At 39.2% G+C, this 26364-nt stretch overlaps 1 protein-coding gene across 1 annotated transcript in view; it reads right to left on the bottom strand.

Moving 5' to 3' along the window:
* Positions 1 to 26364, bottom strand: part of GPC6 (glypican 6) — a 771476-nt gene that overhangs the window by 186156 nt on the left and 558956 nt on the right. Inside the window, exon 4 of the mRNA XM_075045977.1 lies at positions 20463 to 20628. Within this exon, the coding sequence (XP_074902078.1) occupies positions 20463 to 20628 (166 nt within the window). The remainder of the gene's footprint in view (positions 1 to 20462; positions 20629 to 26364) is intronic.

Consider the following 26364-nt stretch of genomic DNA (forward strand, 5'->3'; position numbering starts at 1 on the left):
GTTTTGGCCCAGCCCTTTAGTTTTCAATAGCATTTAGCTCATAGACAGAAATCTTGATTTTCTCCCTGCAAAGCGTAAGTGACAGTTTCTTATGTAACAGTCCTTAAAGCTTGAATGACTGTAAATAGTTATTCAGACCTTGTTATTTGCTTCTGACTTGCTTGTAATGGCTTAGTGTTGTGATAATGCAATTAAATGCTGTGACTTACTGCAAAGCAATGGAACATACAATTGCCATGTGGTTTAGTTTGACTGCGGAATATGGCCAGTGCTCGTAATGGATGCTATTAATCAGAGACAAATGTGAATATAAAATCGCAATGTGCAGGTAACAGGCAACCGATAATCAGACCATCCATTTTCAGGCATCAGATCAAAGAAAGATTATTATCATTATCCAATCAGTTATGTTGGGTTTTGAGCTGCTCTGGCTTGACGGGTAAGAGAGATCTAAATGCTGCCATTCTCACCGCAACTAAACCGTTTGTGCTTTGTTTAAACATGAGATACCGGAGTGTCCCTGCGGCCCTGGGGGGGCGTCCGGGCCATGTCCCACCTCCATCGGGGATGAAGTTGAGGTGTGAAGCTCTCCTCCCTGACTTCTGACTTTCCTAGGAGGGTGCACAGTGCACTTTTTGGCCAGGAGGAGAGGATGCTGGCGTGTGCTGCAGGGCCCTAGCTTTTGCCACTGCAAAAATGGGCCTGATCAGATAAAAATCTTAGCTAGAACATTGTTTTCATCCTTCTATTTATATACTCTCTAAAATTTGTGTAGTCCATGTGGTGAGGGTGCAAACCTTTTTAAAAATTTCATATGGGATACATGGACTTGTTTTCCTTATTCCCATTTTGCAGAGTCTTCAGAAACGGCTGACAAACCCCAGCTGTTCTCTTCAGCAGGCATTGAAAGCTTAAGGTTGAATATTCTTGGGGTAGAACATAACTGTTTACATGTAGATTTGGCTTCTGAACCATCTAAATGTAGTGTAAGGCTGCATCTACATTTTGGGAGAAGTATTTGGATCAAAGTTCTCTCTATTCTTTATTGTGTGCTTTGGTATTAACCTATTACTTTCCTTTTAAATAAACGATTGTTCTACCTGTTTCAAAATGTAAAAGCTTGGGGTTTGTTCTTTTTCCCCAGCGACATGTAAATTCAGCTGTATTTATTTGTTTCTTTAGTAAGCCCTGGGTATATACCAGATGGGAAATGACAGATCTGCATCTCTCTGTATAATTCTGACATCTTTAAGTCTTTTTATAAAAACACAAACTTATATTTATAAGGGCCTCCAAAATGAAAATACATGCACTTTAGGCAAAATGTTTACAGTTTGCTTACCCACATAACAACCATTTCACAGATCCCAAAATATTTATTTTCAATATTGAACTTCTTTTTATGGTTGATCCACTCTCTTTCAAAGCTGTTCAGTTTATACAACCAGTAAATTACTTTTCCATAATTGCTGTAATTACAGTCCTCCTCATGTGCTCACTCTTATCTCAGAACTGTGCTACTGTTGAACATTCTGGTAACAGAAAACCTCATGTTTATTTAGGAGATAACACAGAACACTCTGTTAACTAAAATATCTATTTGGGAAGCTCTCTATAGTTGATGTAATGTGATATTACTGTGATTTAAAAGGCTGTAGGAACATACCCGCCACACAAAAAGCTTTTAGAGACAACGTAGAGCTCAATGAAACCTTGAAATGTTAAAAATGTTCCTATTAAAAATCAGGCTGAAACCATGGCTTTATTATGTAAAGGGAAAATATGCTAACAGTAAGGGGAAAAAAATATGACACCAATATAGTCTAGGTCATTCCTACAGAACATGGGAAATCCCCATTTCCTGCTTAACCATCGCTGAAGCGACAGTTATTGTAATGACTCAGGAGTGCATGCTGTGTACTTTGAGAAGAAATTGTATCTTCCGCTTCTTGGGTAATTTTCATCAAAAGTGATATTTCCTCATGCGTGCAAACTCTTCTTATTGTGTTCTAGTTCTCGCTAATATCTATACAAAAAGCGACACAGTTTTTTAAAGCACAGCTATGAGGAAATAACATTTCATTACCTGAAATAGTCATAATCCGGAAGATGGAGAGGACTTCTTCTTCCTAAATTATAATTTTTTTTGTGTGTTTAATCATAGGTTTCATCTTCAGCTGCTTTAGCAATGCTTTCCCTCAATTTTACTCTCAGTGCTGATTACCCAGACCTGCTATTGCAGTTCTGACTTTCTCACTAAAACACCTCAAAAACACAAGGCAAGAGGAGGATTGCCAACACAGTTCTGAGGTGGGCTGAAGCAGTAATTCTCAGAGCTTTCTGCACTGTTGGCCTGTATTCACAACTACTTTGCTGCTTTCTCATGGATACAATGAAACACAAATACATTAAAAATGGCATTAATTTCAGAATCCAGATTAAAGCTGACCTCTCGTAATACTCTGACACATTTACTGCAAGGTACCACCCAGACTTTGTCTGTGCTTCATATTTCACCACTCCTTCTGTCTAATACCATCTTCTTCTCTGTCATTTTTCATTTTGTTACCATTATTCATGCAGGAGCCTTCTTAAATAGAACTTTTGCCATCTCTGTCAGCATTCCTACATATCCCTGCTTAGCAGCCCACTATTCTAAACCACATCAGAAAACATTTTTTTAATCCTTTTCCACTATTTTAATTGCTCTTTTTCTCACCTATTTCTTCATTATTTCCATTTTATAAACATACTTAAGTCTCTAAAACATTTTGGTCCATCGCATATAGGAGGATGTAGTATACATCAGAATTGCACCTATCAGTATAGTCCTGTGAGATGCCTTTTATAAGATTACTTGAAAATTAAAATAAAGCAAAATCACAATTTCTTCATACTACAGCATGAAACAGCACGAATAGCACAAATTCAAAAGTAGAAAATTATACATAACCAATTTTCTCCTTTTTAAAAGGGAACTTTTGAACCAGGAGCTATCTAACGATTATTAAAAGTAGAATAATAAACTGGCATATATGGTAAGCACATAAAGTAATTGACAGTTTATTTTCTTTAAGGAGATGCATGTTTTTTCAGCACTGTGCTGCATATAACTCTAATGAAGAACTGAAAGCAGACCCTTAAGGTGGAGTGACAGGTAAGAACTTTTACCAATCTCGTAGCATTAAAAGGATATAGGGAGATCCCACTCTCTCACCCCACATCTCATCTGCGCTCCTTGTTATGAGCACCCACAGGTTATTTTGCAATGGCTCTAGCATGCATTGGATGATGATCCAATGGGGCAGTAAGCCAAGACAACTTAGCAATCAACGAGAAAACTAAACCAGTTAAAAAAAAAAAAAAAGGAAAAGATTGGGTGGAGGGATTATTTCATGCTTGGGCAATGGTCCTGTTCACAAAAACATCCTATCAGCACCAAAGTGAGTGCAAAGGAATCAGTGCAAATATGAAGCCATATGAGGTCACAGGGATGGAGAGGTAAGTGACGTCTTTTCACCAATGGTGACCTCAGCCATCTCATGCAAAGTTCCAATTTGCATTTCTACTTGAGATGGCTGCTCCTTGAGTTGATGCTGCTCACTAATCTGGCTGAGAATTTCAAACAATTTTTCCCCTCACCGTTTGTTTTCTACCAGGTTAGTAGGTTGGAGAAAGCTTGGAGAGGAGGTCAGGAGAAGGGAAGCAGAAGAAGCACGTGGCTGGGAATGGGTTCTCTGCTTTTCATAGCTTCTGGCTCTTAGACTGGCTCAGCCTTCTCAGGAGGATTCACCTTAGGGATGTTCCTGCCTAATGCACCTAAAGATCTGCTGATGAAGATGAAATTAGCATTCCACCTCTTGTGCTGAATTATTTCCTTCTGCCATACGGTGACATTGTGGCATAAGAGTTAATTCAGGTAAGTGAGGCAGCAGAAAGCCTATCCCAGTTTTGCGGCTGGGTTAGCTTCCTGCTGGTTCTGGTCCCAGTCGGCTCTCCACAGGCTGTGCGCACCACTGCTGCTGGAAAAGACACGGCAGAAGCACACGGCTAGGACAGAAATGTGACCGACCTGCTCATGGCAGCTGCCCATAGCTTCATCTCTCTGCAACATCAAACCGATTTCTTAAATCTCGACCTGGCTGGTATTTCTATTGACATCCCTGGCCTCGGGAGCTCTTTTTCTCTCCCTGCCACCCTCTTCTCCCACCAGCTCATTCCCTCCGGGCTGCCCGTCCCTGCTCTGTGCCAGCAGTGCTGTTTGTCTGCGAGGAGGACCACGAGGTCAGGGCACCGGCGATGGTACAGGGGTACAAACGCACGGCTGGCTGCCGCCGGGGGGACACGACTGCCTTAACCGGCTTCAGCAGGACGGGTGCCAAACGTGAAATCATGGCCAGGCAGCGATTCCCAAATGTAGCTTGCCCAGATGCCGCCTTCGTCGGGCTAGAAGTGTTTTCTGTCACACCGTCCCCCTCTGTGCCGGACCATATGCTTAGGAGAAAACATGGCGCTGTCACCAATCCCCCCTCCCATACGAGACAGTAGTAACAGCAGTGACAGATCCTTGCTCCTTCACACAGGAGGATGCTTTCAGGGTCTCCTTGTCTCTTCTGAGGAAGAGGAAGGAGATCAGTTGTTAGTTTTCGGGTATTGTGTTGACTCCTGAATGTCAAAAGGTGACCGGGCTATGACTGCCCCTCATAGTGAATCCCTGAGGAGGGTCTGGCTACACCCTTTGCTATTGTGAGGAAAAAGGATTAAAAAGTTTTAAACTAAAAATCTAGAGGTGAGTTTGGTTATAAACTAGGATAACTAATGCAAAGAAATTAGAACACGGAGCATCTTAGGATGTTGTTTCATTCTTTACTGAGGTCCCCCAGCTCATCACACATCCCCTCCCCTGCCATGGTGCCAGAACTCACTGGGTCACAGGGAGAGCCAAATCAGAGAACAAACTCAGCTAAACACATCAAAAAAAAGAAAGGAAAGAACAGAAAGAAAAAGTGGTCTTCATGGAGATCAGCTCTCTGGCCCCCAGTGCTGGGACTGGAACACAGGACGGTGCAAGGATGTGTGTCTGGCATCGCTCTTTTCTGAAGCAGCATCGGCTTAGATCAACTTAGGTCAGCTAATAACGAAGGCACGCCTTCAGGCAACGTTCAGAATTCTGCATAAAAAGCATGCGAAATGCACATCAACTCCGACGCCTGGATGCAATCTGCATTGGTCAGCAGCTGCTCAGAGCCCCTGAGATCTGTATTGTTTTCTTCCTGTGCTCTTACGGATCATTGCTACATATATTACATACACAGTGAGTCTCTGTAGAGAAACAAATAATTTCAGCTGTCTTAGGTTAGAGCTTCCTAAAGGCACAATTCTCCACATTTATGTGAAATTTCAGATAGTCACGATAACTTATCTGAACGTACAGTGAAATCTAAAAATTATGACCTTAAAAACTGGGAATTGAATAAGCCTTTTCAGATTGAAGTCAGTGATGTAGAGACAGAGTCTGAATCATTCTGGGAATTTTGAGATGCCTTAGTAGCAGTTTATGAGTACATAAGCCCTAAACTGTGATAATTAATCTCTTTTCAGGTTTATACCTGCAGGAATTGTACATATTGGAAATCAAACAGATTAAGATTGTTATTCAACATCTCTTCTTGCCTGTGCATTTCCTTCCTTTAAAACCGGCGATTAACCCATTCCTTCAGTTTCTGTAGTAAGAGTGTGCTACGTGGGGATATCCACTCCAGCTTCACAGGTACCAGTAGACATGGCTGGACCATCACCAAGCTCAATACAGGTTACAAGACTCAATTCGGAGCTCAGGGAAATACAGACAGCAAGCCTAGGCTCAATTCTGTGCTGCTATTTTATTTTGTAATTAGTATGTAAACCAGATACAAGTACCTAAACTAAATAAAGTTCAGGTTGCACCTTAATTGCAGTAAAAACATGTGGCACAGCATCTTATCGATATCTGTGTTTTAATGCTCATTTAGTAATAACGCTTTTTTGGTGTGACCTGAATTTCCAACCCATACAAACTCCCCTACTCCAGCAAGCTGTTGTGGGAATAGTCGTGCATTGATAAAAAAAAGCTGCCGCTCTCACTAGGCAGACAATCTTCCATTTAATGATGATACTTAGCCTTAATTGTTCAAATTGTGGGAAAGGATGTGTAGGTCATCATGGTGCTCCTAGGTGCCCCAAATGACAGCAATCCACCCCACAATTTACTGCAATAATTAGAAAACAGTTTGTGAATCCAGGTGCTCCATCTGGGTTACCGAGCATCCACGTGACTCCGTGAATGCTGTGAAAATTTTCTAGTTTACACATTAGGAAAACAGGAAGAAACTTGTTCCACTGGCCTATGGCCAAGTAAAGAAAAAAAATGTGATTCCTAAAGGCCCATTTTTTATCTATGTTTCTTTAATTCACTGAAAGGTGACACATACATTTGCAGAGTGTTGAATCATTATTTCTTTCAAATAGTAGTATTGTAAAAAGATGTTTTGGTTGATATAGTGCCCATTTATACTTTTGGCACTTCTCTAAAGCCTATGAAGGCATTTGCTCCATTTCCCCCAAATAAACAAACTACAGCTGCTATTCTTCCAGCAGCAGCTTGTTGCCTCTGCTTAAATATGGCTTTTTAATGTAAGAACATTTCAATATTCTTAAATTTTGTTTATTAAAAAGTCTCGTAACATACTCCTGGGAACTCACTCGGCTCCCATACCCTTTCATTTGCTAAATAAGAAAAATAAATAAAATGCATCCATGTATATAACATGGAATAGCACAACTCTGCATCTTTTCTCTAACTTTCACATACACTACCTAACTTCTCCAATCACATCCATTACTTAACCTTCAATTTTGTCTCTAATGAGGTCACCTACGATAGTTTGGATTTGGTGAGCTTGTTTTTTATGGTCCAGCAAAATATCCACTAATCAAATAGAAATCAAGCAAAAGGAATTTTCTGTCTTATCTGTATCTACTTAAATTAAAGGAATCTGATAGGTAACCAAAGCTCTTTATGGATGAATAGCTACGGAATTCAGACTGAAATGAAGGAAATGGAATTGAATAGCTGCCCGGTTTCCATTGAAAATAATGGTTTTTCATAACTAACTCATTTGCCTTGAATTCTAACTCTTCTGCAAGGAGTTCTATGGCAATATAATAGCTATTTATTCCATTAATTTCAATAGAATTTCAGTAAAAAAGTAATGAAAAGCAGAGAGTGCACATCCAGTAACTACTAATTCAATACCATCTTCACTTTTTATTTTAAAGAGTATATTTTTATAAGTATTGAAAAGCAATTCGGTCTACAGGAAAAGATTTTTTTTTTCATGTTCGCATTAGGGAACTTCGATGCTTGGAAAAATACTTTTATGCTTGATGGTCTTGCAGTATACCCTGAGCTCTACTCTGAACTGGAGGGAAAAATTTCAGAAAATCTACCCTCCTCTCCTCAAAAAATCCTCTCCTGAAACACAGTAAATCAGAGATCTGCGTGTCTTTCATCTCTCTTACAACAGCTTAGCATGTAGTACTATGTGCAGGATATATTGAGAGACAGATTTTCCCAGAAAAAGACGTTATGGTAACATCTGCAAATAAACTGAGCTGGAATACTAAAATATCACCTGAGATAAATGAAGACTGATTTTAGGCAGAACTATTTACTTTGTATGGTATTCCTAGATCTCAAACTTTGTGTAGGTTTATGGACAAGCATTCAAAAATTTGAACAAAAAAGACTTGGGATAACACATAGATTTTGTGACCAAGTTAAAAATTAAAAGAGAGATTATTGTTCTTCATAAGTGTTTATTATTTTAATCCACAGCAAACGCAGTGTCTCTAGTTTAAACACTTGCTTCAGAAGTTCACCCCTACAAACACATTTCCTATGGCACTGATTAAGCTATAGTACAACACTCCTGCGTGCAACACGCTTTGCATATTTATAGTGAACACTGAAAATCTAAGAAGTGAGCACAACTGGGAAAAACCCCATAAACAACAACAAAACTACATTTACTGGCATCAGCTGAAAAGGGCTGCATTCTTGCCACTTATGGAGTACTATAAAGTCACAAGACTTCACGCAGTTTGCACCTATATCACCTTTTGGGTCAAATGAGATGAGTGTAAAACAAGGAGGAAATGAAAATTATAATTCAGTGTCATGTACTTTGGAAAAAGCTATTTGTTGTTTTGCTCTGAGCCTGTTTATTCTTCAGAAAGTGCAAGTTATGTCTATTTGATGGTTTCTTTCCCTGTAAAGAGTAGCTGCCTAGAGGTCGCGCCTTGTAGCCGGTTCAGCCTGAACAACAGCAACAAGGCAGATTGGAACAGAAGTATCTTCATGTAAACTCTATCTGGCCTTATGATTGGGTTTCATATTGCCAGATTTCGAACAAATGTGAATCCAAATTGAAATTTTATACAAGACTACCCTTACCCTACCCATTGGACTTTGTGCAGCAGCTCTGCTTTTAACTTCATGGACTATGTAATTAGATAAGCAAACTATCAAAACCCTTTTTGTAAGGGGAGGGAAAGCTCCCCAAACTTTAGAACCAAGAGACTTTTATCTTCCTGAACTGAATGAGGGCTGGGGAGCTTGAAGGTGCCTTCATGGAAAGAAAAATAATTATTCACTTTCCTCATCTGTCAGTTTACAAATAACTTGACAAAATGAATTCATTTTGGAATTATTTTAGAGTTACATTCAACATCAGTGGAATTAGATCCTCATGTACTATTCACTGTCATATTTCCATTACTAAATTATTTGCATCAACTAAAGCTCCACTGTGCTGTCCCTCCTGATTTCAACCTGAGTAAGTTATTAAGCTTTTATAGAAATGTTTGATCACAACTGAAATGTCAGAGGCTTCTTAAAAAGGTGCTAACATATCTTTATCATAGTTTTACTTTCTTGTAATTTTTTTAATATTAATTTATATATCAACTCTTCAAAACACACATTAATCAGACAACTAGGTTTCATACGTATTTTTCTGGCAGCTGCATTTGAACAAACCAAATATACACTTATATCAAAAAATGATTGAAAGATACTGTAAGAATATATTAACTGTATATGGAGAAGACAGTAAAACTAAACATTATGAAAGGACTTAAAACTGTCTAATAATTTAAAAGTGATTTATCTGAGTGCAGTCATCGTGCTAAAATGAGAATGTCAGTCATTAATATCTGGAATAGAGGATTTCCGTATTATTAAAATATGTTTTTAGCCATCAGTGTAGCTTAAAGCAACTATCTCTCATACATCCCACAGAAAGGTTTTACTGGCAGAAAATCTCCCAGGATAAAGTAGAAAGGAAACACAACCATTTCATTTTCTGATTGGTATCAAAAGCTAACCAAAGCGTAAGTGCAGTACAAAGAGGAGAACCTGATTTAGAGTATGTTTCCAGCACTGCAGATATCAGCAAAGTTTCAACTAACAAAATATTCATGGATTCACTTTTAGTTTGTCATAAGAAATACATAAACCCCTTCTTTTGAGTGTATAAATGAAACACAAATCACAAAGTGTAGCTCTGTGTGCCAGAACTGTCACTCTTATGTTCCTACAGCAGACACAGTCTATATCCTGTTTATTGGCTTCCTTTAACCAATGTATTAAAATAAGGATGCTGAAGTATAACTAAATGCCAGTGGGCATGATCCTACATGTTTTATTAGAACTAAAATCTACTGGAGGACTTTCTGTATGATTTCATCTATGAAATTCAAGTTAGCAACTTGTGAGTGCTCTATGTTTTATTGGCTCATGCTCAGGAAAATTTCTTGCCTTTTTGGCACTGTCTGTTTACTACGGTACATCATTCAGTTTAGCGATGGTTTTCATCTCATCCTACAGTTGAGCTAAGTGCAGGATGCTGTTGTAACCTGCACACTGAACGCGAAGACTGACCTTCATCTCATTTCACAACGTCACAGTGAGATGCAAAGCTTGGTTGAAAAATTGGATTCCCTTTTGAGGTCAGCAACAAATATCCAGTGGAATCAAAACTGCATTCTTTATTTTTCAAGCTGCTATTTTTTCCTACATAGTTGCCTGTGTTTTAAGAGTTAACAAGACAAGACAGATAGAAAGGCTCTTTACTGCTGCTGCAAACTGAAGTGTGGTATTACGAAGGTGAGTTCCCAGTGATGTGGGAAGTTCAGTATATGCTTCTGGTGGCTAAATAAAAAATACATGTCATGGGAGTTTAAACTCCCATAGGTTAACTTGCAATATAAATGACATTAAGGGATGTTGAATGTTATATTGCAGGGCAGGTGACACTGAGTAACACAGAGAAATAAGAAATATAAGAGATGAGTTTTCCATATTACCTTCTAAACATGTCGGAATCTCCCAAATGCATCAGAACAATTTTAGATTTCACTGTTGCAAAAATGCTCAAAGAATTTTAGCCATACCAGCTCTGTCATAGTTCTCTGGGCCAAACTAGCCCTCTTGACTCTAGAAATGGTAAGACTTTCTGTTAGTAAGGCAGAGAGAAAGGAGGAGAAATCTATGTTTCTCCCAAGAATTCCTGCACCTGAAAAAAAATTTCTTTACACGAAGAAATGGAGGGTTGATATATTGCAAGAGGGGAAGCCATAGGACCCTTACCAGAAAGAAATAATTATTTCCTGAAGCTTTTATTTTACTAAAGTTCTGATCTCCCTAATGGTTTTAAGTATTTGCTCCACTAAATCTGGCACTGATATGGGGTATATGTAGGGATCTTTATCATAGTCTTTCTGCCAAGTCATGAGAAATTTATAGCTCAGTCAACCACTCTTCACCCTTTTCTATCACCTTATCCTTAAAAAGTCTTTCTGAAAGAAGAATGTTGACTGAGTGTAATCTGTGCCCTTGTATATCTATGTGGCTTCATTAGGGAAAAAAGGAACATTTTGTTTACCTTAAGGAACATATGTACTTAATATAATATCCATACAAAATTATATATTTGAGTAGGTTTTGCCATATTGCTAATAAGGTTTGAAGCTTTTGGCAATATGGGGTCATTTATGTACGGCTCAAAAAAGACCTGCATAAGCAGTAAAAAAGTAAAGAAAAATTTAGTGATTTAGACTGAGATTGTCTACACATCTGAATTCTTTTACTGAGTTTTGGGTTGAGTTTTTATTCTTCAAGAAACATCAAATTGAAACTGGCTTTGAAATTCAAGGACTAAAAAAGCATAAGGAAATGATACTAAGAAACTCCCAAATGTCTCATTAATGGAATTTGGCAGATTATTTACAACCCCAAATCTCTTTTTTGGTGTATTGTTCATGTACAGCATTAGGATTTATTTGTAAAGAGAAATTTTGGCTGATTGACAATACTACTTTGTTTCTGTATTTCACAAAAGAAATATATGCAGTTTCCTTTTAAGGTCATAGGACCTTAAAGATAATGTACTACCTAAGACATTATCATAAACAGATTAGCCTTCATCAGGCAATGGCTCAGAATTATAATACAAAGCAAATCAATGTCAATTTTGCTTTGACATCATTGCAGTAAGGGATTTGCACCTATCACCTTTTATTGATGTTGTATAATAACCTCAGCAAAGTATTTTCAGATATAATCAAGTGTTTTGATAGTAGTAAGGTAGGGAGGTTTCTTGCTGTAGAACAAATTTGCTCTGAGTTACATGCATCTCTCATACATTTACCTGAATATTGGAGAACATAATTTGACATTTGTTTCTAATATGAAGCTTAGAGAATCTGAAATAGTTGGTAAATCAATCTATCAGAAAGAGCAGATCATTTAGAATATTACATAATTTCAAGTTCTATTTTCAGTGTATGAAAACTAATTCTTATGTATGCAGTTTTCTAAAACACATGCAGATTCCAAGACAAGATATTTTAAAAGTATAAAATGGTGTCACAGTGCAACAAAATACTTTTCTCAGATATACGGTCTCAAATATAGCTGAATACAAGCAGAAATAAAATGCAGAAAAATGGACACAGAGACAAAAGTTGAAATATAACCTTCAGTATTCCCCTGGGTGAAATTCAAATTATTGCGTCATTACATTTTCCCTTAAGAGTAGCAGTGTCTGCAATACATAAAATTCAGATCATCTGAAGTTTACCAATACTGAACAAGCCAAATGATGAAGTAACTGAAGATATGTTTATAGAGATAACATAATTTCCTTGAAAAAACAAGTGCATCGAAGTAGCTCTTTCAGGTAACTGAACTGTAAGAGCATGGCCAAGTTCTGGAGTCTGGCTGTGTGCTCCACTCACACCCTTATTTCATATGCCAGAGGAAGCGGGTGCCCCCAAACCCCCAGACCAGAAAGGAAACCAGACCAGTTAAGAGGCACAATATTTTCCAGCTGGTCCCTGCCCTGTGAAACAGGGAGATCAGCACAGTGAAGTGCCTGAGGGATGCGCCTACAGGTAAACAGAGATTCAGCCCTACATAAGCATAATTAATTGAGAGATCAATTCCTCCACGGAAGAAAAAACTCTTTTGAGGTGTTAATATACATGGTAACCTAGGACAGAAAGAGCAGTACTGTCTACAGCACTCCTGGAAGCAAGAAGTCCCTTGAGAGAGCATAGCCATGGACTTGTAAAAGTACAAAATAATAATGCTTCCTTCACGCAGTATTCAAGCAATAAACAATGAACATATTCTCCTGTTCCTAGAGACGTCTCATGTAACATCCCTGTGGTCATTCATAGCATTTTGAAGGGCAGTAGCAAAACAGCTGCCCCAGCACTTCCCCTAAATGTAAACACAGAGAAATTTGCTATTCTATGCAACTTCCAAACTGCGCTCATGTGTACTAGCCAGTCATTTCACTTTGATGTAAAATGATGTGAAGGAGTTGGAGATGAGAAATGAAATTGGAACTAAAAAGTCATCATTTGGGTCCAATGGTTTCATTATAAAATCTCTTAAACTTTTTTGACAAGGCTGATCAGCCTTCTTATTTTCAGAAGATGCTGCAGCATCTAAATGCTGCAGTTGACTTAGGGCTCTGTTGTGCCTGGTGAAAACGCTGAGTACGTGGCTTTCATACCACTCCAAGTTTTGAGAAGCTTTTTCCTGCAAATGCAGAAATCATACAGTTCAAGAATATTGTCTATGGATGGCGAAGGCAGAATTCTAGAATTGCTGAATTTGATCCTGTATTTGTAACTGTCACACGACACGATGATAGTGATGTATTTCACATGCACCAGTATCTTGCTATCCTTAACAAAACCAGCATAGTTAATCACCATACTTCAGTTCCACAGGTCATGTCAAAGCTCAGGAGCTCCAGAAGTTTCCTGCTATCATTCAGCTAAGCATCTGAATCTTCAGAAATCCAGAGCCCCTCTGCAGGAGCTGCAGTTTTCAAGAGTCACCCTGAGCGGAGCCATTAGCATCCTTCCAGGACGCATCCTCCTAGTAACGAGCTGCCAGTGGCGTCAGCGAACAACAAGATCAAGCCAGATGAGTCCCAGCCCTCTCGAGCCAGTAACTGGAGCAGAAGATCCCCACAGTCCCACAGAAGGGAACCTCCTTCTTCAGTGACACATCCTAAAGCAAATATACAGGGCAATGGGTGCTGTGAGCTGCTCGCAAGAACCTGTATTGCCCCAGGGGGAGGCACAAAGATTTAGCAGGGTAAGTAGAGTTTAAGCAGCAGGCAAGTGCTGGTGCTATTTGCATGCTGCTGGCAGTCCCACGAGTTCCGAGAGTTCATTACCGTCTGAGGAAATACATGCCCAGGTTGTGTATCCTTTATACTTCTGAGGGAAGAGAAACAGTAGGGAAAGAGCAAATACAGTTCCCTTCTACACATTATTGACCTCGCTGAATGGTGGTGTTCCCTTTATTTCAGGGGTGCTCCTATATACTCTAAGCCATCAGGTCTTGGTATCGTATTTAAACTGTAGGCAGTGATTCTACTATTTCTGGAAAACAAGGGCAAAATATGGGATCATGGAGGCTACAGCTTATTAGAGAATTTAAAAATGATAATTCTGTAATCTTTTAATCAGGTATCATCAAGGTGAGTTCACTTTTTATTTATGCAACTACATATTTTTATCCTGAACTGACGTTATTATTTTACGATGTTAAGTCTGTTTTTTAAATAGCACTGCAAATCCCTTTGTGTAGGCTACCTATGCACTGTGGAGACTGGTGGGCCTGAAGCACACTAAAGGTTTTTTCCATAAACAACATTAGATTTACATCCACAAATCTGGTTGTTCTCAACTTCTGAGCAACCGAATTTGCAGTTGTATCACACAACAAAGTACTCATTTTCCCTTGCTTTTGCAAAACATAAGCTAAAGTGGGAAAAAATAATTCTAAACTACAGATTCCATTTTTTCATATATAATCAGGATGGGGCTCCACAACCCTTAGAGCCATCCACCAACCCCTGCCACTTCAACTAAGAGAATTGACGTTGGCGTATAATAGCTACTATAGTCTGTACAGACGAGAGACTTAAAGAAAATACTACTTCTCCAAACTCTGGAGGCACTACAGTTTCTCTAAGAAATGAGTAAAAAGATGAAAAGCATTAGGTTAAGATAACTTTCCCCATTCTCATTCTGATGGGTGCAAAGAGGTTTCAGTAGATGTGTCATGATGCATTTCATTCAGGAAGAAAGCAAGAAAGGATGATTTTAGCCTAAACAATTAAATGTTTGCTAAGTTGACACTAACTGAAAATAAGGTTTTACATACAAGTGTTGATTTTTAGGCTGCCTTAACTATGAATGCTATCAGTTTTCATATGAGCACAAGATGCACATTATGAAATTCTAGTGTTTGCATTCAAGTACTCATTCTGTACTCATCAAATCAAAATTCATGTATTTCTACCAGAAGCTCTGAATTTGGACTAATGGCACCCCAGGGCTGCCTGAACCTTCTGCAGTGCCTCTCTATTGAGGGAACAATATAACTTATTTTTTCTCCCAGAGGCCTTAAGAGAAGCTAACATATAATATCACAACATATTTTCATATAATGATTAAGGAGGAGGGTGGCAGAGGGAAGAAATTCAAGTGCCAGGTAACCAAGGTTGCCAAAATCCCTGGTTTTACCTCTTACCATAATCAAGCAGGAGCAAGACTTTTGCCTTCTGAGAGTTACAACGGATTGCCAGCCTCTGGTCTGTAGTGTGTAAGGGTAAATAGAAGTGACAGATGCTGTACACTTCAGAGAAAGGAGGGGCTAAAACCCCAATCTGTTTTGAATGCTATCTCCATACATTTCAGAGGTTCCCTGTTTTCATGAACTTAATATGTAGTTGCCTACACAGCTATGGCTGTGTTTATTTACAGTAGCTGTACACACAGGAACAAGAAAATTGTAAGGGATTACTGTTACAATTATAAACAGATTTTTCCATGGACCAAAGTGAGTCTTGAAAAGCACAGTTATTCCTGTAATAAGCTATTAAAAAAAGACAAATCTAGGTGGTCTCTTGAAGCATTAAAAGGAAAATGTTTATCCTTGTGCTTGCATACGGAACAGAGAAAACACAGTCCAGAGGGCTTTTGTAAGCAGTAAATAAAACTGATTGCATATTTTCATCACTCTAAAGCTTTTATTAGGAGTAAGTAGTTAAGGTTTTGATGGGGAGTTTTACTTAAAATGATCAGGTTGCTCTAAGTGAGACTGCATGGTATGCTCTACCTCAAGAGGTCTTCTAAGGTAAGTTTCTGAGTCACACTGATGGGAAGAAAAAAGAGGGATTCTGAAAGCACAGTAATGAGAAAGCTTATTAGTAGCGCAGAGCTGCTGTAATGACAGTAAGTGAAATAACTTCAAGGCCTGAAGGAGAAGCTTTTGCTGAAACCTTGCAGATATGATTTTCTCCTGTGGGTGAAGTCTAGCAGGGCGATGGCAGTAAGAGTGGCTCTGGCTCTCTGAGCCTGGCTGCCAGCTTTGCTGGCCTCGAAAACTACAGTGTGAACATACCACATGCTGATCTGCCTTGCTACACCACAGAGCTTGTCAAATATTGAATATACTGCGAGCGAAGCCACTTGCTCTTCAGCCTGAGCAGGACAGCTGTGGACATGAACTAGTGCAGGAGTCCCTTGGGGCCTTTCCCCAGACAGGGATGCGATCCCGAGCCATCAGAATCACAGTCATTCGCACATCTCTGTTACTGCATAACTTCTGAAGCATTTTCTGTAATCTCCTACCCATTAAAACATGGGAGTAAGGTCAAGGTGTGTCTGATTTACCATTGAAAAATTCCCAGGGAAAAAAAATATTACTTTTAATTCCTGCTGCTATAAATAGCCATTCAGTTGCAAACCTCCATGGATTGCAGCAAAGCAACCCGTGGACTACATTACTACACAGGCACTACACTAGTGTACACTTTGTGACTAAATACAGCAACAAAGCATTTATGATTTACTTCGGATGTCCACAAAAACAGCCCAGGTAGAGTCATTGCTGTGATTAAAGCAACTACCTGGATTTTTACTCTTCTGTTGTTCTGAATTATTTAAGCAAGGACTATCATATTTGGCTCACAACCTTGCTTGACATTCAGATTTAGTATCATCTACGTTTTTGTCTCAAGACAGGAGAAAGTTAACCCCACTGGTAATTGTGAAAGAAATCCTGCAAAAAACCAAATTGGGTTGTGGACCCTTTGGTGCCACCCTGAACCTGTGGATACGGCAGTGGTCAGAATGAGATGCACTTGCTTTCATGGAAATAATCTTTTTACTGGTGTTGATTCTGAAGCTGAATGAGGGCACCAAGGGAAAGTGTGGTGTCCGCTAAGGGGAGCTCATTCCTCTACTGACTGAGAAAAAGAGCAGTTAAAGGGAAATAAATGAGCAATTGTAGAGAAAGCTAATGTTAGGGAAAGTCAAAGAACCTCAAGATAGTAACAGGGACTGAAATACAGGGTAGCTAGAGAAAGAGGAGTAACAGTATTGCTAAAATTGAATGTAATTTCCTAAGATAGATGGGGTTTGAATCTTTGTAAATGGGAATGAATAGCTTTCTCTGTCTCTTCTGTGTTTCCGTGACAGAATGAAGAGTGGGATTCCTGATACTTCTCGCTGTTAATCGGTATAGCTCCATGGAGAGAAGCATAATTTTGACTATATCTGTTGGGCCATGAGACAGAGAAAATCCCCTTTTCCCCATTCCACAGAATCAGTCATCTCTCCTGAGGCAATCTCTTTCCTGTGCAGTACAGTTCCTCTACTCATTCTTTTTATCTTGCATTTCCTAACTTTGCTTGAGACTGGTGCAAAGGAGATTATGAGGGGTAACTAACAGGCAAAACATCAGAAGCAAGCTTTGTCAAAATACACAGTTTCAAAGTCAGTGTGGCTGGTTTACTTTTAAATACCTCTTAAACATTTTATATAGATACCTGGAAGAAGAGTTTATTCATTACAGTTTTATAATTATAATTATTAAAGACTGTCTTCCTTTCTCAGGCAAAATTCTGAGTTTCAGAGGAATTCTGCTAGAATGAGATGTGCTACATTTGGCTGTTATTGTGCAATAATGAAGGCAACAGAATACAAAAAGCCTATAATGCAACGTTACACAAAAAGGACACAGACCTTAAGGTGACACAAACAGGAAAATTATAATAAACCATGTGTCATGCTGCTGCAGCTGTTTCACCTCTTACCAATTTTCACAGTCTATAAAGTCTTGGAAAGCACCAGATGTTTAGGGGAAGCTGTCCCACTCTCCCTAGCTTTGAAGTTAGATGCAAGATTTATTAGCGCTATATAAATGTGATTTCAATCCTGACTTTTATATTTATAAACTAGGTGGAACACGTAACACATCCTGTTGTCAGAGAGCCCATTTACTTCCCTCTGCTCCTCCTCACTTGTAGATCTTGAGTGTTGCTGGACAATTACAGTAACTACAGAACAATACTAGAACATGCAGTCCAAACTACAGTATTTGCTTAGTTACTGACAAACACATCCGAGATTTTTCTCCTAATAACAACTTTTGCCAAAACAACCTTGCAATACACAGATTATGAGCTAAGCAAAACTGTCTTGTTGTGTATGAATATGCACTAACATTTGGGATTCCTGCCTACGCAGAGACTGCTAGTGCACAAAATTATCTTTTTTTTTCTTTTTTCTAGTGCACGGTTCCTAGTATCGGAACAGGGATAAAAACTGCTCATGCATAATTTCCAATCTTTCATAGCTCAGCGGTGCTGTAAAGAGCTGCCGTTCGTTTTAATTCAGTGAGTAGAAGTTTTGTTGTGTTTAGTACTAAGGGAATTGCATGTGTTATTAGAAAGCCTCTGACAGCTGTCAGAGACAGAGACGACTTGCTGCATTTCAATCTTTCATAAAGGAAGGACTAAGGACCCTCATCTTCAGCAAAGCTGTCAGAGCCCTCAAAAATGGGATAAAACAGAATACCTTTTCCAAACACAGGAAAATCTCTCTCTCTCCTTCTCTATTCCCTTCTCCATCAAGTTGTAGAGGGGAAGTTGTACAGGTAGAAGAAAGAGGAAATACGTCTTGATATATTTGTACTTTATACTGCCTTGTCATCACTGACCTGAAGGGAAAATTGCATAGCAGCCTGCTTTCCTTTAAGGAAGCACACAGTGTATTACGTAGTATTTAATAAATTAGCACTATGTTTTAACATAATGTACAACCCTTCATGCAGTTTTTCTTTTCTGAGAGCAGGAACAATCAAAACCTGAAAGACACTGATGAAGACAAGAGCTTTGCATCAGAGATTCTGAAAGTCTGAATCTGTAAGCATTTCCACACCTTCCAACACATGCCTCACCCTGCCCAGCACTCTTAATGAATTTAAAGCACCAGAAAAGGAAGTCTTCTTTTAAGACCTGAAATTTTACCTTCCAGCTTTTGATTTGAACAGGTTCTTGCCTTAATAAAACCTCTGTTGTTTATTTTAGTTAAAACATTTTTTTTCCTAAAAGCTTAGATTATTTTCTTTGATGAGAATTAGTGACAACTCAGCTCTTGCTTACTCTTTAATGACAAAGGGAAAGCAGCTTATGCAATGTCTTTAACAGGTTGGCATTGTTTTCCCATCAGCTCCTACTTAGATTTCTGATGATGAACTGACTCTTCCTTTCATACCAGTAATCCCACAGATATCCCTCCATAGAGCACTGCTTCTGATGTCAGCTCCTTTAACCAGTACAAGGCATGTTTATTTGCATCATTTGTTTATTATTGCTGTTTGCATTTTTGGCTTATGCTTTTTTTATAGCACACTCAATGCCGTTTTTCACTTTTCATACTCTGATTCATTTTTCATCCTGTTTTCTTCTCCCTATCCATCTTGCACTACCTCTCTGCTGACTAAAGTGAAAATCCATGAATGAGTCAGAGTCAAATTTTCAAAGTCACATTGGTCAGTGCGGTTTGAAATTAAGCAAAATGAGATTGCTCATATTTTGTATTTCCAAAAGTAGAAAATAACATTTCCTTTCTTTGGTTGCAATAAAGAGAGCTTTATCCCATGTTTTCCAGCTGCTTTTATCTTCATCAAATCCAGTCTAGGCTATGGTGCTCATTAGTGACTGGTGTAACTAGCTATTTCTGTTCTTTCTATATTATCATTAGCCTTGTCTAATTCCTCATCCTAACCTGTGTATCATCAAAAGCACCTCGAAGCTCTTACTTCTTGATAAATGTTATTCTTCTGGGAGTTTTTTTTTGCTACGGAATATCTGAATAGCTGTTTAAAGGAGATTTCTTTCATGTTTTTTCTTAGTTTACTTGTGTGAAGAATTAGTGAATAAAACTGTAGTAGCAGTTTTCCTTAAATACATATTCTATGCTCCATTCTAACATTTTGATTGCATGTTTGGTACTTTCTATTCAGCACACTGAAAGGGAGACATTAACCTATTTTAATCAAGAACAAGGAATTAATAATTTCTCATGTATGCAACTTTTTAAGTTTTTTGCTTATATACTACCAGAATTAAGAACAGCAGCTGTTGTGATTTATGTTGACTGGATGTTATACAATGTTATTATCTTCTCAGCTTGCAAGAGCCTTGTTTTCAGCTGTAATAGATACTATTTCTGCCATGTTAAGCTTGTTATCAAATCCTTAACCACAGCCTTCTCAACATTTCACATACCATGTAATAATAATTCAGCTCAGAAGCTGTAACACCACACCATTCCTTTTGAAATAATACGAAAAGTGACTGGCTCGGGGAGGGGGAAGAGTCATTTTTTACTGCAAGCCAGGAAGGTCAATTAGAAAGTGAGGTGCATCTGCAGTTGCTTCATTGCGAATATTGACCAACGGTGTCTTCTAACCTCACAAAACTCTGCAAATGTTTGCTATTACCAGCATTTCCTTCCACTAATATTTAAACTCTTCTTACCTATGAACAGATTCCACTCAGTATCCAAATCAGCCTGATTTGCTAGGCAGCCCTTCATTACATTGAGGCAATAGTTGTTGCAAGGTTTCACAGTGGGAAGTCCTCTGCAGTAAGGGCAGTACAACATCTTCATTAACGCTCGGATGCACCCTGGGGTGGGACTGACCTGCAGAGTGTAAGGGGGGGAAAGAAAAAGAAAAAGGAGGAAATCAATCTCCTGTTCTGTGAATTTCGGGATCGCTGAGATTATGCCTCTCAAGCAATAAGTGCAGAAGGGGCAATTTGTGAAAAGAGCTCAACCCTTAATAACACCCTCCTATGAGACTAATCGATTCCTGCCAATTATCTTCATTTAGCACAGCCAGCAGCTATTTTCAGGAATGCAAAAATCAACACCTCCCTGCTGATGGCAGTGCTTGCCTCCCCAGCCCTCCCACACCAAGTCTACTGGAAAGCGAAGGAAAACCACCAGGGAATCAGCTGCACAGTAACTGACTGATCCCCACACGGAGGTTCCTGAGGAGACCCCACGCTCTTCCTACTGAAGCTAGAACTGTCAGTCACACCGTCACTGGATCAGATTCTCCTCTTTAGTAAAGCACAGTAAATCCAGGATAATCTTGATGATTTCTATGAAATTATTCAGAACTGCACCATGACAAAGGGATATCATTCTGTTTTCAGACAAAAATATCCTTCTGTCTTCTCAGACAATTTCATAAAGAGATCAGACAGGGTTTTTTGATATGCTTGCAACATTTCGAGTGACAAAAAGCATTGTAGACAACAGTCTAATGCATTTCAATTTACATATCAGCATGGCACAACTTGGCTGCACATATTGAACTTAAACCAGCCACCAGAGTCAATGGAAAGACACCCAATGAGTTTGGGGTTTCCAGTCAAAGTCATTAACACTGGGCATGGCTGACAGAAGGAAGTAGTGTGTAGATACAAATTTTTAGTGATATGTGTTAGAGTTTGCACTAGAAGGGTATGGGTTTCCTGGAGAGGGAGAGTGGAGGTTAGGGAAAGGTTTTTGCATAAGGCTTCTCCATTATTTCTAATGATCCTTCACTTTATCTTTTTTAGTCATCAAATGCTGGGGGCATCTATTCAGCAATGTGCCTTCCATGTTCAGTGGAGAGAAATAGGTTCTTTTTGCTTCGTTTCTTTCTCCCACCTCTTGAAGGGTAGGATAAATCATCTTCTGGACGACATCCACTGAATCCTCCATATCTAAATTTAAACCACTCAAATTGGTCACATTTGACAACCATGTGAAGTTCCTTGGGTAAATATTATTTCCCTCGCCCTCTCGTTTCCATATTTAATTGTTTCACCTCAGACTTTTAAAATCGTATGTACTACTACAATGTACATTTTCAGGCCAGAAATTCTATCTTGTATTAAAGTGCACGTTAGGTACTACTTGCAAAAGATCTTGTCATGGTGCAGTGGAGCTTAAGTTTCTCGTGCTGGAGTGACAACGCAGAGCAATGACAAAGGGCTACAGGTTCCTCAGTGATTTCAAAATTCCTGGACAGGAGGGTGCAAAGCAATGGCACTCCTTTCACTCATTCTGTTGGTTTATGAATAAATGCAACGCTTCTAATATGAATTTGAAGGGATTAAACTGTTCTTCTGTATTCATGGTAGCTTGTGCTAAAGGCATGAATCTGGCTTTGCACTATAACAGTACATGCTAAACTGATGTGGTTTGTATTATCAGGATTATACTAAAATGGCACTTCTTTTCTTTTTCTCTGGAATTTCTTTCTCCCCTTGTGATGTTAAATCACTGATTTTTAGAGAACTATGCAGAACATACTCTTTACACTGGACATTTTTACATGAAAATGGCTCTGTTAAAGAGTTACAGCAGATGCTTCTGAGTATGCTCAGAAGTGATTTTTGCCTTGGTTTCCAAGGGAAATGCACTTTACTAGCACAACACTCTGATGGTGTGTGTGAAGGTATATTTATCCATCCTTCTCCAATAGCTTTTGAACCATCAGCCAATTTCAATCAAATTTGACTGAGGACTTCAGGTCTCAGTACATTAAGATCCTACAAGTTTTTTCGAAATAGACAGCTGGGAGAAAAAGAGAAGAGAGGCTCTTACTGCCTTTATTGAGGAAAAGGCTGAAGCATGAGGTCAGTTCCTCACAGATATCAAAGAATCCACGTGGAGGAATGATGCTATGAATGACCCATGGGTTAAAAAAAGCACCAGGGGGAAATTTCACCTTATTAAACAGCAGAAAATCCAAATACAAGGAAAGCTGGACTTTGTTATTTCCACTGCTCAGAACTACTTTTTAGAATCACTTATCTAACTGTTTTATCTTTATACCTCTAAACCTAGAACACGCCCATTTTTACACAAAGATTAGCACAAAAAGCGGGATGTAAGCAGAATACATACACTTATGATCAACAATGGACTTTTCAAAATTTGAAATTGCTGCTTAAAGCCAGAGATGTTTCTATCTGTGGGCACATGAGAGTTTTATCAGCAAAGTTCCTTTCATGCTTAAAATTATGCTTCTTCCCAGGCCCAGAAGTCTTGTCGACGCAAGGTTGTCAGCACCTGGTTGACGCCTAAGTTCAGCTGGAATCCACATGTTCTCCCATCCGCACCTTCCCAAGCCCACTTTTGTATTTGTGCTGACAGCACTTATACCTATAGGATCTTGACCTTGCACAAAAACTTCCTGGCAATTTAATTCCTGAAAAGCATAGCTAGAGGAGAGAAGACAATCCCTGTCTTTATATTATATTTATATAAATCAAATATCATAAATACTTATGCAAGCCTTATTTTATCACAAGTGTAGTCTGAGAGGTAACTAGCTATCATGTCTTTCTCTGCCGGAGGTCCAGATCATATGCCCGATCTGCTGGGACAGGACCTTAAAGGCCAGTTAGAATACCTATTTACAGTGGCCCAGTGAATCTTGGATCCTTGTCGCATTACAGAACAGCTTTAACCAGAGTAATCCCAGACACAGTCCACTGCAAAGTAGTCAGGATAAATTCTTACCACTCAAAAAGAATGAGGAGGACCCAAGTGTCTCATATCTTGTCTGAATGTTTTAATATCCCCCGTACAAAATGGTGGCATCATCAACAGCATTTTACAAGAAAGGAAGGTGCCCTGCTTCTGTTCAGAGAGTAGTAATATTTTTTAAGATAAGAGGCCAAGCTGTGACTCCAAGCAGAAAGCAGATGGAGAAAGTTTCTCCAGGAGCCTCTAACATGTCTCTATCTGCCTCTGACATATCTGTATCGGCCGCTGGCAAAGACCAACACAAGCAGCTCCTTGCTGACCAAGCTGGATGTTGCAGACCTGTGTTTCAGAAGATGCTACGCTGCTGAAATAAATACAGGCACAGATCAGATGCTGTCTCTGAGGCCAAGTGGCTTACATTCCCATTGCTTACTGCTAGCACCTTCTGCTCCAAGCTGGCCGCATCCCATACTACTACATAGTATTTGGAACTACATCTCCTCTGGGTCCCACCTGGTGCCTGAGTGACTAAAATACATAATAATTATTTTGTGTGGTTATGTTTCAGCTCAAAGTGTTTGGAATAATAGGAAGGCGGTACTGCAGGCGATGGGAGTAAAATGTAACGTTGCGTGTTTTGAAGTGAGACGGGAGGTTATGTCTGATAGCGCTTAGACTACACTTGGCTTAGCGTTGGAAAGAAGGGAGGGGACCAAAACAAGACCGGTGTCTCGATGCAGCTTTCTGGAGGCGGTCTCTGCCCTCCAAACAGTGCCCAGGCACTGCACGGCGAGAGCCAGGGGGAGAGGTCCGACACACAGCCAGGAGGAGAGCTAAAAATTAACCGGTGACCCCAGCACGCGGTGAGCCCTGTTCTCAAGCTTGCTCCCTCTTCCCCTGTCACTTAGCAGTACGGATGGACCTGTAGGTGACCAACCCTCCCCACTTGTGGCACAGGGAAACATTAAACTAACTCGGCTACTTTGGAAGTCTGAAGGCTAAAAGTTAAATGCTGTGTTACAGGAGTTAAGTGCCTTTGTGAACCTAGCCTTCGGTGCGCAGCCAAGTTTCAGTTCTCAGCTTCAGCTGTTTTTTCTGTGTCTTTATTTTCAGAGAATACAGTCAGGTCTTTTTCCTCCCTCAACAACAGCTAAAGTTGCACTTCCATGCAAAAAATAATCGATTTTTACTCTAACATTCTGAAATCTTGGTACAAAACCAAACATGATAAATATTCAGCTTAGAGTATGAGTATTTCAGAAAGCTATGAACACATGAAATCTAGAGATTATCACAGAAAGTTGATTTTCAACCACCTATAATTGGCTTGCTACTTCTTGCTGCTGGCAAATTCTATGAAATGTATTTTCAAAGCCCATTTCTCATTCCCATCTTAAAAAAAATAAAAAATTCAGCGTCTCTCACACCTAATAATACTTTTCTGCAGACCAGTCAAAGGGCAGATATTCATTTCATTCAGAAGTATTCCAAACTTGCATTTGCTGAGGATAGCTGTTCCTCAGCTCAGGAGTTTCAGCATTTTTTCTGTAAACTAACATTTGTGGATGGATATAGCTGGTTTGTTTTTGGTTTTTTTTCATTTTTGTCTTTTAAAATACATTGCAATTGGCTCTATGCTAATCGCAGCAGAGAAATTTGCATAGACTTCAAAGTTTAGAAGTAACTAGTCCTTATGTAAATGATACATTATAAATCAATCAGATCACACTCAATGACATAACTGGGGAAACTGCTATAGAGGAGTCATTAATTATATCGTGCTGTCTCCCTTACTGACTAGGACATCTTCATTTTAGTGTAAGCATACGTGGAATACAGCACATCAGAAAAGTGCCTTTCCGAGCTTTGATTGAGCCTAGTAGCTGCAGGACATGTTACATTACTGCTTTCTGTAACGTTTCCTGACAGCTTCAACTTTATCTAAATGTATGTTTTTGCATACATGCAAAAAAAACCCCAAAAGCAAGATTCTTAAGGGCTTCATTACTGAACACTTGTTTTCCCCCTTCAGAAATTCTAGGAGGAATATTATTTCATCTAGAAGACAGATTTTGCAATGGTGAACTTGCAAATATAAATAATTGAGGAGAGAACTTCTTTGGGTAAAAGCCATGAAATTGTACTCTCTTCTAACACCGCATTTCCAAAGACTGCTTTGTTATGTATTTGACCTGTTTTTATAATCAAAAGCCTTGGCTTTGTCAGGTAAACAAACATATTTTTTCTGATGCAAAAAAATCAGACAAACTGATTAAACAACTGGTCACCTTTAGAAGGATCAAATGTACTGACATGCAGTTTCTCTACTTGTATTTATAGGTGATTTCTTCCTGAAGTAGCTGGTATATGTTGTCTGGTAATAAAGTAGGGGTGTTCTTCCAGACTAATATTGAATGTACCTAAACTCACAGCATAAAGCCATACTTAGGTCCGGATCCTGTCATTTCTTGGCACATAATAAAATCTGTCAAATATGAGCAAAAGGAATCAAAACTCAGTGCCACCCCAGAGACCACAACAGGGGACACAACTCCTTCCTACATTTCCTATGCACCCAGAGGAACTGATCCCATTTGGAATCACATGGAGTCGCTCCTTAGCATGAAGACCTTGGGGGGAAGCTGCCAGGAGGAACCAGTTGATTTCTAGCCAACTGGCCCAGGAAGCAGATACTGTTTTAAAATGCCTCTACACTAGAACAACCCATAGTCTGGGAAGGAGAAGAGAATTGCATTTTATTTCTCACAAGCTTTATGAATGCATTAACAACCAGGCTGCTGGATAAAAAGTGGAAACTTCTACTTCCTTCCCACTTGGTGTTCAAAACAAGGTATCATACGCTTTGCTTTATACAAGAGGGTGAGGTGT

The sequence above is a fragment of the Buteo buteo genome, chromosome 14, assembly GCF_964188355.1.
Source record: "Buteo buteo chromosome 14, bButBut1.hap1.1, whole genome shotgun sequence".
In the NCBI taxonomy this organism is placed as follows: Eukaryota; Metazoa; Chordata; class Aves; order Accipitriformes; family Accipitridae; genus Buteo; species Buteo buteo.